This window comes from Hyla sarda, chromosome 7 (genome assembly GCF_029499605.1).
Source record: "Hyla sarda isolate aHylSar1 chromosome 7, aHylSar1.hap1, whole genome shotgun sequence".
Classification (NCBI taxonomy): Eukaryota; Metazoa; Chordata; class Amphibia; order Anura; family Hylidae; genus Hyla; species Hyla sarda.
In genome coordinates, this window is record NC_079195.1 from 96,474,783 (window position 1) to 96,488,699 (window position 13,917).

Genomic DNA, 13,917 nt, shown 5'->3' on the forward strand with positions numbered 1-13,917 from the left:
CCCTCCTTCTGTTGCAACAGATGCTTCTGCTCCTCCTACTTGTAGTCAGCCATTCTGCTAACAATCCATAGGCGAAGCCATGTCCAAGAGACAACAGTATGCGCCCACTCATCCAATGGTGCAGAAGCTGAATGTCCTCCTTTCCAAGTTGCTGGTGCTGCAGTCCCTCCCATTTCAAGTGGTGGACTCTGCACCTTTCAGAGAATTGATGGCTTGTGCCGAGCCAAGGTGGAGAGTCCCAAGCCGTCATTTCTTTGCGAAGAAGGCAGTACCAGCCCTGCATAATTTTGTACAAGAGAAGGAGTGCCGGTCCTTGAGCCTGTCGGTGTGTTCAAAAGTGCACAGCAGCGCCAATGTGTGGAGCTGTAACTACGGGCATGGACAATACATGTCTTTTACCGCCAACTGGGTAAATGCAGTTCCTGCACAGCCACAACAGCAACTTGGACAGGTCGCACTGCTTCCTCCTCCACACTCTCGCTCTCAGGCAGTTGGTCCTGTGACAGTGTGTGACTCCTCCTCCTCATCCTCCACCATGTCCTCGGCCTCCACTGCACGTACAAATCTCAGTGGCCCTTCATCATACCATGTGTGTAGGGCACGGAGGTGTCACGCTGTTCTTCACATGGTTTGCCTTGGCGAACGGAGTCCCACGAGGGGAGGAACTGCTAAAATTCATTCGTCGAGAAATGGGAGTATGGCTTACTCCATGAAAATTGGAAATGGGAACCGTGGTGACTGACAACGGGAAGAACATTGTGTCCGCGCTGCGACAAGGAAGTGTGAAATATGCGCCCTGCATGGCACACGTGTTGAATCTGGTTGTCAAGCGCTTCCTCAAGTCTTCACCCCATTTGCAAGACATCCTAACACTGGGAAGGAAACTGTGCATGCACTTCAGCCACTCGTATACCACAAAGCACACCCTCCTTGACCTGCAGCGTCAGAACGGTATCCCACAACATAGTCTTATTTGTGACGTTGTTGGACAGACTATATGAACAAAGAAAAGCCATCACCGATTTCTTGATGATATAAGCAGATAGGGGTACTCCCCTGTGTAACTTGAATGTGAACCAGTGGCAGCTCATACGTGACACCTGCCGTTTGTTGAGGCCCTTTGAGGAAGCCACATTATTTGTAAGTCGCCTGGATTATGGGATGAAAGACGTAATTCCACTCCTTCATTGCCTACAACAAATGATTGAAACGATGGCTAGTCACGGCAATGGAGACGTTGCGCCTACATCTCACGGCTACATGAGCCCTGTGGGGGCTGAACTGGAGGAGGAGGATGAGGGGCAGAGTGAAGGACAGTTTAGGTTGGATGAGATGGGGGGTGTTTCTAGTCATCGGACAGGAGAGGAGGAGCATGATCAGCTAGAGGAGCTAGAGGGTTATTATGAGGAAGGCGAGACAGAGGACCCAGACACGCCATGGCAGTATGCAGTGGAGATGGAGGTAGGGAGTCCCTCTGAGTTACTGGCGCAAATGGCACGATGCATGCTCAGTTGCTTGCGTAGTGACCCTCGAATTGTCAGAATTCGTCAGCGGGATGGCTTCTGGCTCTCCACCTTATTGGACTCTCGCTACCGTCACAGAATGGGGGCCTTTTTTACACCCACTGAGAGGGAGGACAAACTGACCTACTACAGAGAGAACCCACATAGTCAGTTGGCTGATGCCTATCGGTGACATGGTCCATCCACTCGCAGGTCTGACTCGGGGGGCCCTCTGTGCTCACCTTCCACTGCCATGGCTGCTGGAGAGGGGTGGCAGGAGCAGTACCAGCTCCAATATCAGCAGCCTAAGTCTACAGTCGCTGATGAGTAACTTTCTTCACCCGCATAGTGAAGCCACTAGTCAGCAGCAGGTAGACATGGAGCAGGACCTGAACCAGCAGGTGGTGGCATACCTTGACATGGCCATGCCAACAAACCTTGAAGATTCACTGGACTTCTGGGCAGCCAAACTTGATTTATGGCCGCAACTAGCAGAGTTTGCCCTGGAAAAGCTGTCGTGCCATAGTCACCCCAAGGCGAACTCGTCTGTCCACGAAAAATGTGGAGAGACTGACCTTTGTGAAGATGAATCAGGCATAGATCAGCCAGGATATCCATCCACCAATGCAAGATGCCTCAGAGTAGATTGGCCATGCTGCTACACCAACACTTCCCAATTATGGTTATAAAACCCTCTTGGGTTATCAATTAGGGTTATGAAACCCTCTTGGGTACTGCGAATGCCTGCTCCTGACTGATCCTGTGTCTTTCAGGAACTACTTGCCTCACTGATGCTTATGGCCTTGGGCCTTTAATTGGATGTTTAGCAGTAGCTAAATACATGCTTAAAGGAAAACTATCAACCGGTACTGGTGGATAGTGTGGGAGATGCTGATTAAAATGAGCCCTACCTTGTCTGGATCTGTGCCGCCGTTCTCCCGCAATTGTAGTTTTATTATCTGTTGAAATCTTCCTGTAACTGGCACGGGCGGGGCTTCGGCGCTTAACTGGCACTGACGTCAGCGACGCTTATGAATATTCATCCCCCTCCCTCCAGTTCTCCCTCTCTTTGCCGCTCCTAACTGGGGGGAGGGGGGATGAATATTCATAAGCAGCGCTTACCTCGGTGCAAGTTAAGCGCCGAAGCCCCGCCCGTGCCAGTTACAGGAAGATTTCAACAGATAATAAAACTACAATTGCTAGAGAACGGCGGCACAGATCCGGACAAGGTAGGGCTCATTTTAATCAGCGTCTCCCGCACTATCCACCAGTACCTGTGGATAGTGCGGGAGCAAACGAGTGAGAGTTTTCCTTTAATGCGAATTTCAACATTGATATTTAAATGTAAGGGGCTATGAAACCCTCTTGGGTATTGCGAATGCCTGCTCCTGACTGATCCTGTGTCTTTCAGGAACTACTTGCCTCACTGATGCTTCTGGCCTTGGGCCTTTAATTTTTGGATGGTAGCACTACCTAACATGCATCTTCAATAGAGATTTCAACGTTCATCTTTTAATTTTAGGGGTTGTGAACACCTCTTGTGTACTCATGCTGCTTCCTCCTCCACTCTGTCAGCCGGTTGGTCCTGTGACAGTGTGCGACTCCGCCTCCACATCCTCCATTGTGTCCTAAGCCTCCACTGCCCGGACAAGTCTCAGTGGCTGTGTCAACTCCAGGCTGTGTCACTCAGGCAATATATGGTTTATTGATGCTGCTGGGCCTGGGTCCGGGAATAAAAATTTTGTTATGATAGGTAGCACCAGCTATCCAACATCTTCATTTTAAATTAAAAAAATGATTGTGTTTTTTCTTGGGGATTGTGAAGCCCTGGTGTGTACTCATGCTTCAGCCAAGTCGAGTCGTGTCATTCCGGCAATATATGGTTTACTGATGGCGCTGCTGGGCCTGGGAATAAACATTTTGTTATGGTAGGTAGCACCAGCTATCCAAAATCTTCATTTTAAATTTCAAAAATTCTTGTGTTTTTTCTTGGGGATTGTGAAGCCCTGGTGTGTACTCATGCTTCAGCCAACTCCAGGATGTGTCATTCAGGCAATATATGGTTTACTGATGCTGCTGCTGGGCCTGGGAATAAAAATTGTTATGATAGGTAGCACCAGCTATCCAAAATCTTCATTTTAAATTAAAAAAAATTCTTGTGTTTTTTCTTGGGGATTGTGAAGCCCTGGTTTGTACTCATGCTTCAGCCAAGTCGAGTCTGTGTCATTCCGGCAATATATGGTTTACTGATGGCGCTGCTGGGCCTGGGAATAAAAATTTTGTTATGGTAGGTAGCACCAGCTATCCAAAATCTTCATTTTAAATTTCAAAAATTCTTGTGTTTTTTCTTGGGGATTGTGTAGCCCTGGTGTGTACTCATGCTTCAACCAACTCCAGGCTGTGTCATTCAGGCCATATATGGTTTACTGATGCCGCTGCTGGGCCTGGGTCTGGAAATAAAAATGTTGTTATCGTAGGTATCACCAGCTATCCAAAATCTTCGGTTTAAATTTGTGAATTCATCTTTTAATCTTAGGGATTGTGAAGGCCTAGTGTCTACACATGCTGGTGCCAACTCCTGGCTATGCCATTCAGCCACTATATGGCCTCCTCATGATGCCAAAACCTCCACGCTGTGTCATTCAGCCACTATATGGTCTCCTCATGCTTCAGCCTCATCCAAGCTGTGTCATTCAGTCACTATATGGTCTCATCATGCTGCCAATACCACCACGCTGTGTCATTCAGCCACTATATGTTCTCCTCATGCTGCCAAAACCTCCACGCTGTGTCATTCAGTCACTATATGGTCTCCTCACACTGATGCCACCTCCAGGCTCTGTCATTGTGCCGCTCTGTGGCAGTGATTCTAAAAGCGATGCCGATAATCTGCATGTTATTCTGAATAACAGTATTATTTCACTACCCCAGCACACTCCATATGCGTGTTAGAACACAGCAAAGTGTTCTATACCCCTATTGAGGCTCTCTGTAGGCTAGAAATAGCCTTTTTTAATATAGATTCACCGCAAATAAATTTGGATAGAAACAAATTTTTCCGGAAAATTCAGCGAATCGGCCGAATCAAATTTTTGAAAAGTTTGCTTATCTCTAGCTAATACTATCCAGCCCCCGGGGTTAATACCATCTGATCCCACCAACCTACACCGCTACACCCGTGGTCCCGCCATTAACCCGGTGGTCCACCGCACTTTTTTTTTACAAATTTACCTCAAACTATTTTTTCTGTTTCACAGTAAATTTTATGGTAGAATGAAGAGAGTAATTACAAGTACAATTGGTCCTGCAATAAACAAGCCCTCATGTGGTTCTGCCGATGGAAAATAAGAATTATGGCTCTTTGAGGAGTGAAGGAAAATTTTTTATGCAATTTCACTGAGGGGTTAAAGTGTTAAGACATGACCTATGGATTAGTATAATTACTGTTTTTGTCTTCAAAATAGATGGATATTGCTTGTAAAGTATTTTATCATTGAGGCTAGTATTGTCCTATCTACAAATGTGTTAGATTATTAAAAATATATATATATAAAAATTACAAAATACCAGAGCATAACATTTAGTTTTTACTTACATTATTTGTGAGGTTAATATCAGCTTTCATATGTAGTAAGTAATGGATTACTTTGGTATTGCTTTTTCTGCAGGCACATATTAGAGGTGTATCTCCCCCAAAGCTGTCCTTCACGTTAACAATGCTAGGGTCTTCTTCTACAAGTTGTTGGACTTCATCTAGGTCATTTTCATAGGCAGCATGACAGATCGGCTGATAAAAATAAAGTAAGAATGATCTGAGTTATTCCATACCAGCAAAACTTAACAACATGTTTATTGCCATTTTATATTTTTTCAAGAAAAATAACTGTATTCAAGGTTTTGGTGATTAAAAGCCCCACTTCCCATCCATCCATCTTTTTTTTACACTTGTATGTTCTTGTTTCTGAAATGGTTTTTGGGGGGCATGTCACATTTAGGAGGCCCCTATGGTGCCAGAACAGCAAAAAAAAAAAAAAAATAATTGGCACATGGCATACTATTTTGGAAACTAAACCCCTCAAGGAATGTAACAATGGGTCCAGTGAGCCTTAACACCCCACAGGTGTTTGACGACTTTTCGTTAAAGAACATTTTTTTTTTTCACTAAAATGCAGTTTTTTCCCCCCAATTTTACATTTTTACAAGGGTTAATAGGAGATAATGCACCCCAAAATCTATAACTCCATTTCTTCTGAGTATGGAAATTCCCCATGTGTGGACGTCAAGTGATCTGCTGGCGCACTACAATGCTCAGAAGAAAAGGAGCGCCATTGAGCTTTTGGAGAGATACTTTGTTTGGAATAGAAGTCCATGTGCGTTTACAAAGCCCCCCGTGGTGCCAGAACAGTGGACCCCCCCCCCCACATGCGACCCCATTTTGGAAACTACACCCCTCACAGAATTTAATAAGGGGTGCAGTGTGCATTTACACCCCACTGGCGTTTGACAGATCTTTGGGGCATAAATCCTCACTGTACCCCTTATTACATTACGTGAGGGTTGTAGTCTCCAAAATGGGGTCACATGTGGGGGGGGGGGTCCATTGTTTTGGCACTATGGGGGCCAGAACACGTGGCCTTCAATTCCGGACAAGTTTTCTCTTCAATAGCCCAATGGCGCACCAGCAGAGCACTTTACATCCACACATGGGGTATGTTCTTACTCAGAAGAAATGGGGTTCCAAATTTTGGGGGGCTTTTTTCCTATTCTCCCTTGTGAAAATGAAAAATTTAGGGTAGCACCAGCATTTTAGTAAAAAAAAAATGTTTTCTTCATTTTCCCATCCAACTTTAACGAAAATTCATCAAACACCTGTGGGGTGTTAAGGCTCACTATATCCTTTGTTACATTCCGTGAGGGGTTTAGTTTCCATATTGGGGTCACATGTGGGTATTTATGTTTTTGCGTTTATGTCAGAACCGCTGTAAAATCAGCCAGCCCTGTTCAAATCACCAATTTAGGCCTCAAATGTACATGGTGCGCTTTCACTCCTGAGCTTTGCTGTATGCCCATAGAGCATTTTACATCCACTTATGGGGTATTTCCGTACTCAGGAGAAATTGTGTTACAAATTTTGGGGGTCTTGTTTTCCTTTTACCTCTTGTGAAAATAAAAAGTATGGGGCAACACCAGCATGTTAGTGTAACATTTTTATTTTGTTACACTAACAGGATGGTGTAGACCCCAACTTTTCCTTTTCATAAGGGGTAAAAGCCCCCCCAAATTTGTAACCCAATTGCTCCCGAGTACGGAATTACCCCATATGTGGCCCTAAACTGTTTCCTTGAAATACGACAGGGCTCAGAACAGAGAGCGCCATGCGCATTTGAGGACTGAATTACCGATTGCATAGGGGTGGACATAGGGGTTTTCTATGCTAGTGATTCCCAAACAGGGTGCCTTCAGCCTTTGCTAAACTCCCAGCATGCCTGGACAGTCAGTGGCTGTCCAGAAATGCTGGGAGTTGGTGTTTTACAACAGCTGGAGGCTGCGCCTTTGTTTTTGCCCCAGCTCAAACTTGAAGCAGGAAACTCACTGTAATCCCGCCCGTGTAAATGTACCCTGTACATTCGCATGGGGGGGGGGCAAACCTCAGGCTATTGCAAAACTACAACTCCCAGCATGCACTGACACACCGGAGGCAACAGCTGGAGGCACACTGGTTGGAAAACCTTCAGTTAGGTTCTGTTACTGATGTTCCAACCAGTGTGCCTCCAGCTGTTGCAAATCTCCCAGCATGTACTGATCGCCGAAGGGCACGCTGGGAGCTGTAGTTATGCAACAGCTGGAGGTACGCAACTAAAACTCCCAGCATGCCGAGACAGCCGTTTGCTGTTCGTGCATGCTGGGAGTTTTGCAAGATTTAGAGGGTCACGGTTTAGAAACCACTGCACAGTAATCTCCAAACTGTGGCCCTCCAGATGTTGCAAAACTACAAATCCCAGAATGCCCATACGGCTGTCTGGGCATGCTGGGAGTTGTAATTTTGCAACATCTGGAGGGCTACAGTTTAGAGACCATTGTATAGTGGTCTCCATACTGTACCCCTCCAGATGTCGCTAGGCAACTACTCACCGGCTTTTGTAGTCTGTACAAGGAGCCGCATGTCATCGTTGCCTGCCGCCACCACCGATCGCAGGTAAGGGACCTCCTCTGCCTCCGCCGTTCATGCTACAGTTCCTCCTTTCTGCCCGGATTACCGTCGGTGGGCAGAACGGGGGAACCGAACTTCACCCCTCCGCCGGCGGGCATACCCAATGCGCCCTACATCCTTAAGGACTCAGGATGCAGGGCGTAAGCAAGAATGTGATATGCCTAGTCCTTCAGATTGTATTGGCATACTGGCATATTCTATGCCATCACCTTCCTTCCATGTCTCGTCCTTGTTTATCAGCTTGACTTTTTTCATCAGCTAGTATGGTGTTTTCTTCACATGGTGAATTTTCATGAAGGATCAGGAGTAAAAATTCAGCTTTTAGATGAAGCTAACATTGTGGGGAGGAAATTTCCACTGCCCCATTCACACAAAAAAATTCCGCCTCAGAATTTCTGCTGCAGAAATTCTGCATTCCTTATTCTGCAAAAACATTGAACCTGTTAACCTGTCATTAAAGTCATTGGGACTCTGAATTTTGTCTGGAATCTGTGTGTTGAAGGCAAGGAATTCTGCATAAATTCAGCACAAATTCCATATGCACATTCCGCAAGGAATCTTCAAAACTGCAAAAAAAAATCCTCTGCCAGTTTGGAAAAAAGGAATCTAAGTGTAAGCATAGAAATTTCACCCTTTTTTTTTTATCAACTGATGCCAGAAAGTTTAAACAGATTTGTAAATTACTTCTACTTAAAAATCTTAATCTTTCCAGTACTTATCAGCTGCTGCATACTACAGAGGAAGTTCTTTTATTTTTGGTTTTCTTTTCTGTCTGACCACAGTGCTCTCTGCTGACAACTCTGTCCATGTCAGGAACTGTCCAGAGCAGGATAGGTTTGCTATGGGAATTTGCTCCTGCTCTGGACAGTTCCTGACATGGACCGAGGTGTCAGCAGAGAGCACTGTGATAAGACAGAAAATAAATAAAAAAAAAGAACTTCCTGTGGAGCATACAGCAGCTGATAAATACTGGAAGGATTAAGATTTTTAAATAAAGTCATTTGCAAATATCTATAAAAAAAAAAAAAAATAATTATATAGTTTTCCAGCGGAGTATCGCTTTAAACAGATTTGTAAATTACTTCTATTTAAAATTTTTAATCCTTTTCTTTTTGAATTTATTTTCTGTCTGACCACAGTGCTCTCTGCTGACACCACTGTCCATGTCAGGAACTGTCCAGAGTTGGAGTGGTTTGCTATAGGGATTTTCTCCTGCTCCGGACAGTTCCTGACATGGACAGAGGTGTCAGCAGAGAGCACTGTGGTCAGATAGAAAGGAAATTAAAAAAGAACAGAACTTCCTGTGCAGCATACAGCAGCTGATAAGTACTGGAAGTAATTTACAAATATGTTTAACTGCTGGCACCAGTTGATTTAAAAAAAATAAAAATTGTTTTCCACCTGAGTACTCTTTTTAAGGGCACTGGAGGTGGCTGCTGCATGCACAATCTTTCTCCCGCCCACTACAGTAATTATCTTGCCCTCTATGGCATATAACTACGCCACCTTCATAAATATTGATCCCTCTTTCTCAGCAGATCAATGAAGGGGGCAGAGTTATTGACAGAAGGAGCATGGTTATTGCTGAAGCAGGCGGAAGAAAGCAGTGCACATACAACAGCAGCATCATTTCTGGCAGAAGGGTTCAGTTAACCTCCAAACTCTGGAATGTACTTTGTTCGTTAATGGAAGTCAAGCTGGATTTCTCTCACAGTCAAATGGGCAAATCGAGCACTTAAATCAATCTGTCTTACTTCCCTGTGCCCAGTGTTTTGCTATGAAGAATGCCAAGTGACGTGCATGTCACATACTCCTCCATGTTCAGCCATCTTATGGATGGGGGGCACTGTTCTGAGTATACAGTATAGTGATAAAGCAGGTGGATGGGCTGTCTGGAGCTCCAGCTCATGTATACCAAGAACTACTGAGTGTGCGCTTATTAGTCTGAGGTAACAAACTTCTATTGTTACAGGAATTATGTCATCAGGTGGAAAAAAAAACACAGCACCTGTATCAGGCAGGTTTATGATGCTTTCTGATTGGGCAGCATAAACCTGGTGGCAAATTTCCTTAAATACATCAAATCCAGGTACAAAAGCACTAATAACACGACACTAGTGTTAATCCATCGCAGCAGTCTATATCCTCCCAGTCATCTATACTATACTATGTATTATGCAAGTACATGATTTATTGATTACTTTGGCTGTTGTCGCACACCTATGGGCCCTTTTAGATGGGCCGATGGGCTGCAGATAATGATTTTATTGGAGTAAAATATGTGATCAGCCAAGAAACGAGCGTTTGCACTTTCTAAGGGTGCGTTCACACTGAGTAATTCAAGAGGAATTTACTCGAGTAATTCCTCTTGAATTCTCCGCTCCAATTAATTCACATCTCCTCTGCCCATTGACTTTAATGTTTTTTCCTCTGTCCTGTTCACACTGCGGAAATTCTGCTAGTGAAACTCCGGCACTGAATTCCGTTCCGCTTGAAGAAAGAGCATGTTCATTCTTTAAGCAGAATCCACTAGCAGAAATCAAAAGAAGTGAATGGTAAAAATAAATCTTCATCTTTGCAGATTATTTTGCTGATCTCACCCAGTTGCACTGAAATATCTTACTCTATAGCTGCTGCTTCCTATCTCTAGACCCCACCTACGGCAATAGTGGCTATTAAAAGATCGCAATTAATGTCCGGATCTAAACAATCCACCTAGGGAATGGTTGGGTTTTTGCCTCCACCCCCCCCCCCCCCCCCCCCAGGTAGTTACCAGTATTGCTACTCTTCACCCTTTGCAACCAGTTATTCTGGCAATCTCACTTGCTGACTGACACCAAATCTCTTGCTGTGGATGCAAGAATAAAAAGCTTCACATGTGATTACGGTCTTTTTTTGTGTAGAATTATGCAAAAAATATGCCAAACAAGTTGAAGAAAATTATGGCCCATTTTTCCTCCTGATTAGAGATGAGTGAATCGAAGCTCTTAAACCCGAATTTGTTACGATTTTCAGTAAATATTCAATTCGCAACGAATGTGAATATCGCTGCGAGTCTATCGCGCGAATCGCTTCATTAAACTCCATTTACTGCGGTGCAGGCTTCAGGGCATATAAAATGGCGGATCCACATGTCAGTACATGGGGCAAGGAACGCTGGGAAGGCAAGGCGGGAAGGGAAGTAGGTGGGATGACCCTGAATCACATGCAGCATGCAGCCTATCAGCAGCCAGTTACCCCTGTGATGTCACAGCCCTATATAATGGGCAGCCATCTTTCGGCCAGTCACTTCATCACAATACATTGCAGAAGGATCATAGGAAGCAGAGCCTGTGTGTGTGTGTGTTACATCAGAGAAAAGCACAGTCCAGCAGCGTTTAACATCCTCCTAGTCACATCAGCATTCTTTGTGACGGAGAGCATTGTTTTTTTCACTTAAAAGGATTTTTACTGCAGCTGCAGCCATTAACCTCCCAGTCACTTTCTTCAGAATAGAATTACAGAGAGGGGCAGATAGCTGTGTGTTGCCTCATACATTTCAACAAGCTGCCTCAACTTCATAAACCTTAGCAGAGGAGGCAGGAATACTTTTTCAGCGCAATTCAGTGTCCTTGTTCCACAAAAAATCATTTTCTGGTTATACCAGTCTGTAGACGGTATAATACACAGAAGTCCATTCCTAATAGTCATTGACAGAGTGCAATTTTGTGTTTGGTACACAGCTTTATTTGGCTTCAGCCCTGTTGTGTACTGCTGGTGTTTTACAAAAATAGTTTTTTTTAAAGGGTACTGTAGCACATTTTTTCTGCCCTCTTAAGTGCATACCACATAGGTACAAAATAGTACACTACTTAGATGTACGTGTTAATCTGTCAAGGGCCTAGATACTGTGAAAGGACAGACAAAAGTAATCACCGGTTGGCGTATTACAAAAATACACAGTGTTTTTAGGCGTACTGTAGCGCATTTTTCTGCCCTCATCAGTGCATACCACATACCTACATCTAAGCAGTGTACTATTTTGTACCTGTTAATCTGTCAAGGGCCTACATACTGTGAAAGGCCAGCCAAATGTGCACACCTGCTGCTGTTCTAGACAAATACTGTTTTAAGTGTAGTGAAGCGTATTGTGCTCCCCCATATACGCACCAAGTATGTCAGGCAGAGAAGTACCAGGGCGTGCACAGAGGAGTGGCAGAGGCCTAAATCCTTCAGGCAGAGGTCGCAGCAGACTAGGGGCGAGTGGCAGCAGGAGTCGTAGCAAGAGGCCTGAGCTCCCGTTATCAGCTAGCTGTCGTATCTCGACCAGTAACCTATCTGCCGTCATCGATTGGTTAACACAGTCATCCACTTCATCACAAGTGACATCTGACACCCCCAGTCAACAGTCGGTGGGTTTCTCAGACACAACCCTCAGTTTGCATGGCCCGGGAGTAGTCCCTGTCCTCCCATTGCCTATGTCCTATGATGTTCCCTCCCTTACAGAAGTATCTTATGCTGTGGTTTCAGCTCCACTATTCACTATTCACTGAGGACGATCTAATAGAAGACAGTCAGCATCTACTGCCAAGTGGAGGAGACATCCGCCGCTTCCTCCACTAGGCGGGCAAGTAGTGATGGGGAGAGTGACATGGGAGGCGGTGTTGCCAGGGTTCAGGGTCCTGAAGCAGACAATGTTGAGGAACCTGAGGAGGACATCAGTGATGTGCAGACACTTGTTGATGATGAAGCCAATCGCAATTGGGAGCCGGGTGCAGAAGGGGCTTCATCATCATCATCATCATCATCAGGAGAAGAGAGAGTTGCAGGTTGCCCGTGAGGCAGAAGCTGAGCCAGCAAGGCAGTAGCATGGTTGGCAGTCAACATGGTGACAGAAGTGGAAATTCTGGAGCCAAATGTGCCTGGGGGAGACCACCTCCTTCGGGGCAGCCTACCTTCCCGGGATGTAGTGGAACAGGGGTTCCTGGAGACGTCGGCAGTAGCAGTCAATAAGTGCGGACTGTTGGTGGGAAAATCAGCTACTCGGTGGTGTGGCAGTTTTTCATCGGCAGAAGTTGAAGTGTGGCCAGGGTCCCAATGTTGGCACCACGGCCCCAATGTTGGCACCACGGCCCTGGGTCAACATATGCTTCGCCACCATAAAGCGGCCTGGGAGAACAGTGGCTCCGATGTAGTGGTCCAGCCTGCTGCATCACCCAGTGGCACGTCACTCCCTCTTTCAGCCAGCCAAGGCTCCACCATCTCAGCCGAAGGGAGCTGTGTGTCATACCCTCCTTCTGTCGCTCCAGATGCTCCTGCTGCTCCTACTTTTAGTTAGCCTTTCCGCCAACAATTCATCAGCGAAGCCATGTCCTAGAGACAACAGTATGCACCCACTCATCCAACAACGCAGAAGCTGAATGTGCTCCTTTCCAAGTTGCTGGTGCTGCAGTCTCTCCCTTTTCAAGTGGTGGACTCTGCAACTTTCAGAGATCTAATGGCTTGTGCCGAGCCAAGGTGGAGAGCGTCAAGCCGTCATTACTTTGTGAAGAAGCCAGTACCAGCCCTGCACAATTTTGTGGAAGAGAAGGTGGTCCAGTCCTTGAGCCTGTCTGTGTGTACCAATGTGCACGGCAGCACTGAAGTCTGGAGCTGTAACTATGGTCAGGGACAATACATGACCTTTACTGCTCACTGGGTGAATGTGGTTCCTGCACAGCCACAACCCCCAACTTGGACAGGTCACGCCGCTTCCTCCTCCACGCTCTCAGACCGTTGTTTCTTTAACAGTGTACAACTCCGCCTCCTCATCCTCCACCGTGTCTTCAGCCTCCACTGCCCAGACAAGTCTCAGTGGCCCTTCAGCATACCATGTATGCAGGGCACGGCGGTGTCACGCTGTTCTTCACATGGTTTGCCTTGGCGAAAAGAGTCACACAGGGGAGAAACTGCTAAAAGTAATTCGTAAAGAAATCGGAGCATGGTTTACTCCACGGAAACTGGAAATGGGAACCATGGTTACTGACAACGGGAAGAACATCTTGCATGCGCTGCGACTGGGAAGGCTGAGCCATGCACCCTGCATGTCACACGTGTTCAATCTGGTTGTGAAGCTGTTCCTGAAGTGTTCCCCCATTTGCAAGACATCCTAACAATGGGAAGGAAACTTTGCATACACTTAAGCCACTTGTACACCCCAAAGCACACCCTTCTTGAGCTGCAGAC

At 45.7% G+C, this 13,917-nt stretch overlaps 1 protein-coding gene across 2 annotated transcripts in view; it reads right to left on the reverse strand.

Annotated features, from left to right (window-relative positions):
- ANKRD22 (ankyrin repeat domain 22) overlaps nucleotides 1-13,917 on the reverse strand; it is a 52,105-nt gene that overhangs the window by 15,317 nt on the left and 22,871 nt on the right. For both annotated transcript variants that reach the window (XM_056530094.1, XM_056530095.1), the window contains exon 3: nucleotides 5,098-5,289. In XM_056530094.1, coding sequence (XP_056386069.1) covers nucleotides 5,098-5,289 — 192 coding nt within the window. The remainder of the gene's footprint in view (nucleotides 1-5,097; nucleotides 5,290-13,917) is intronic.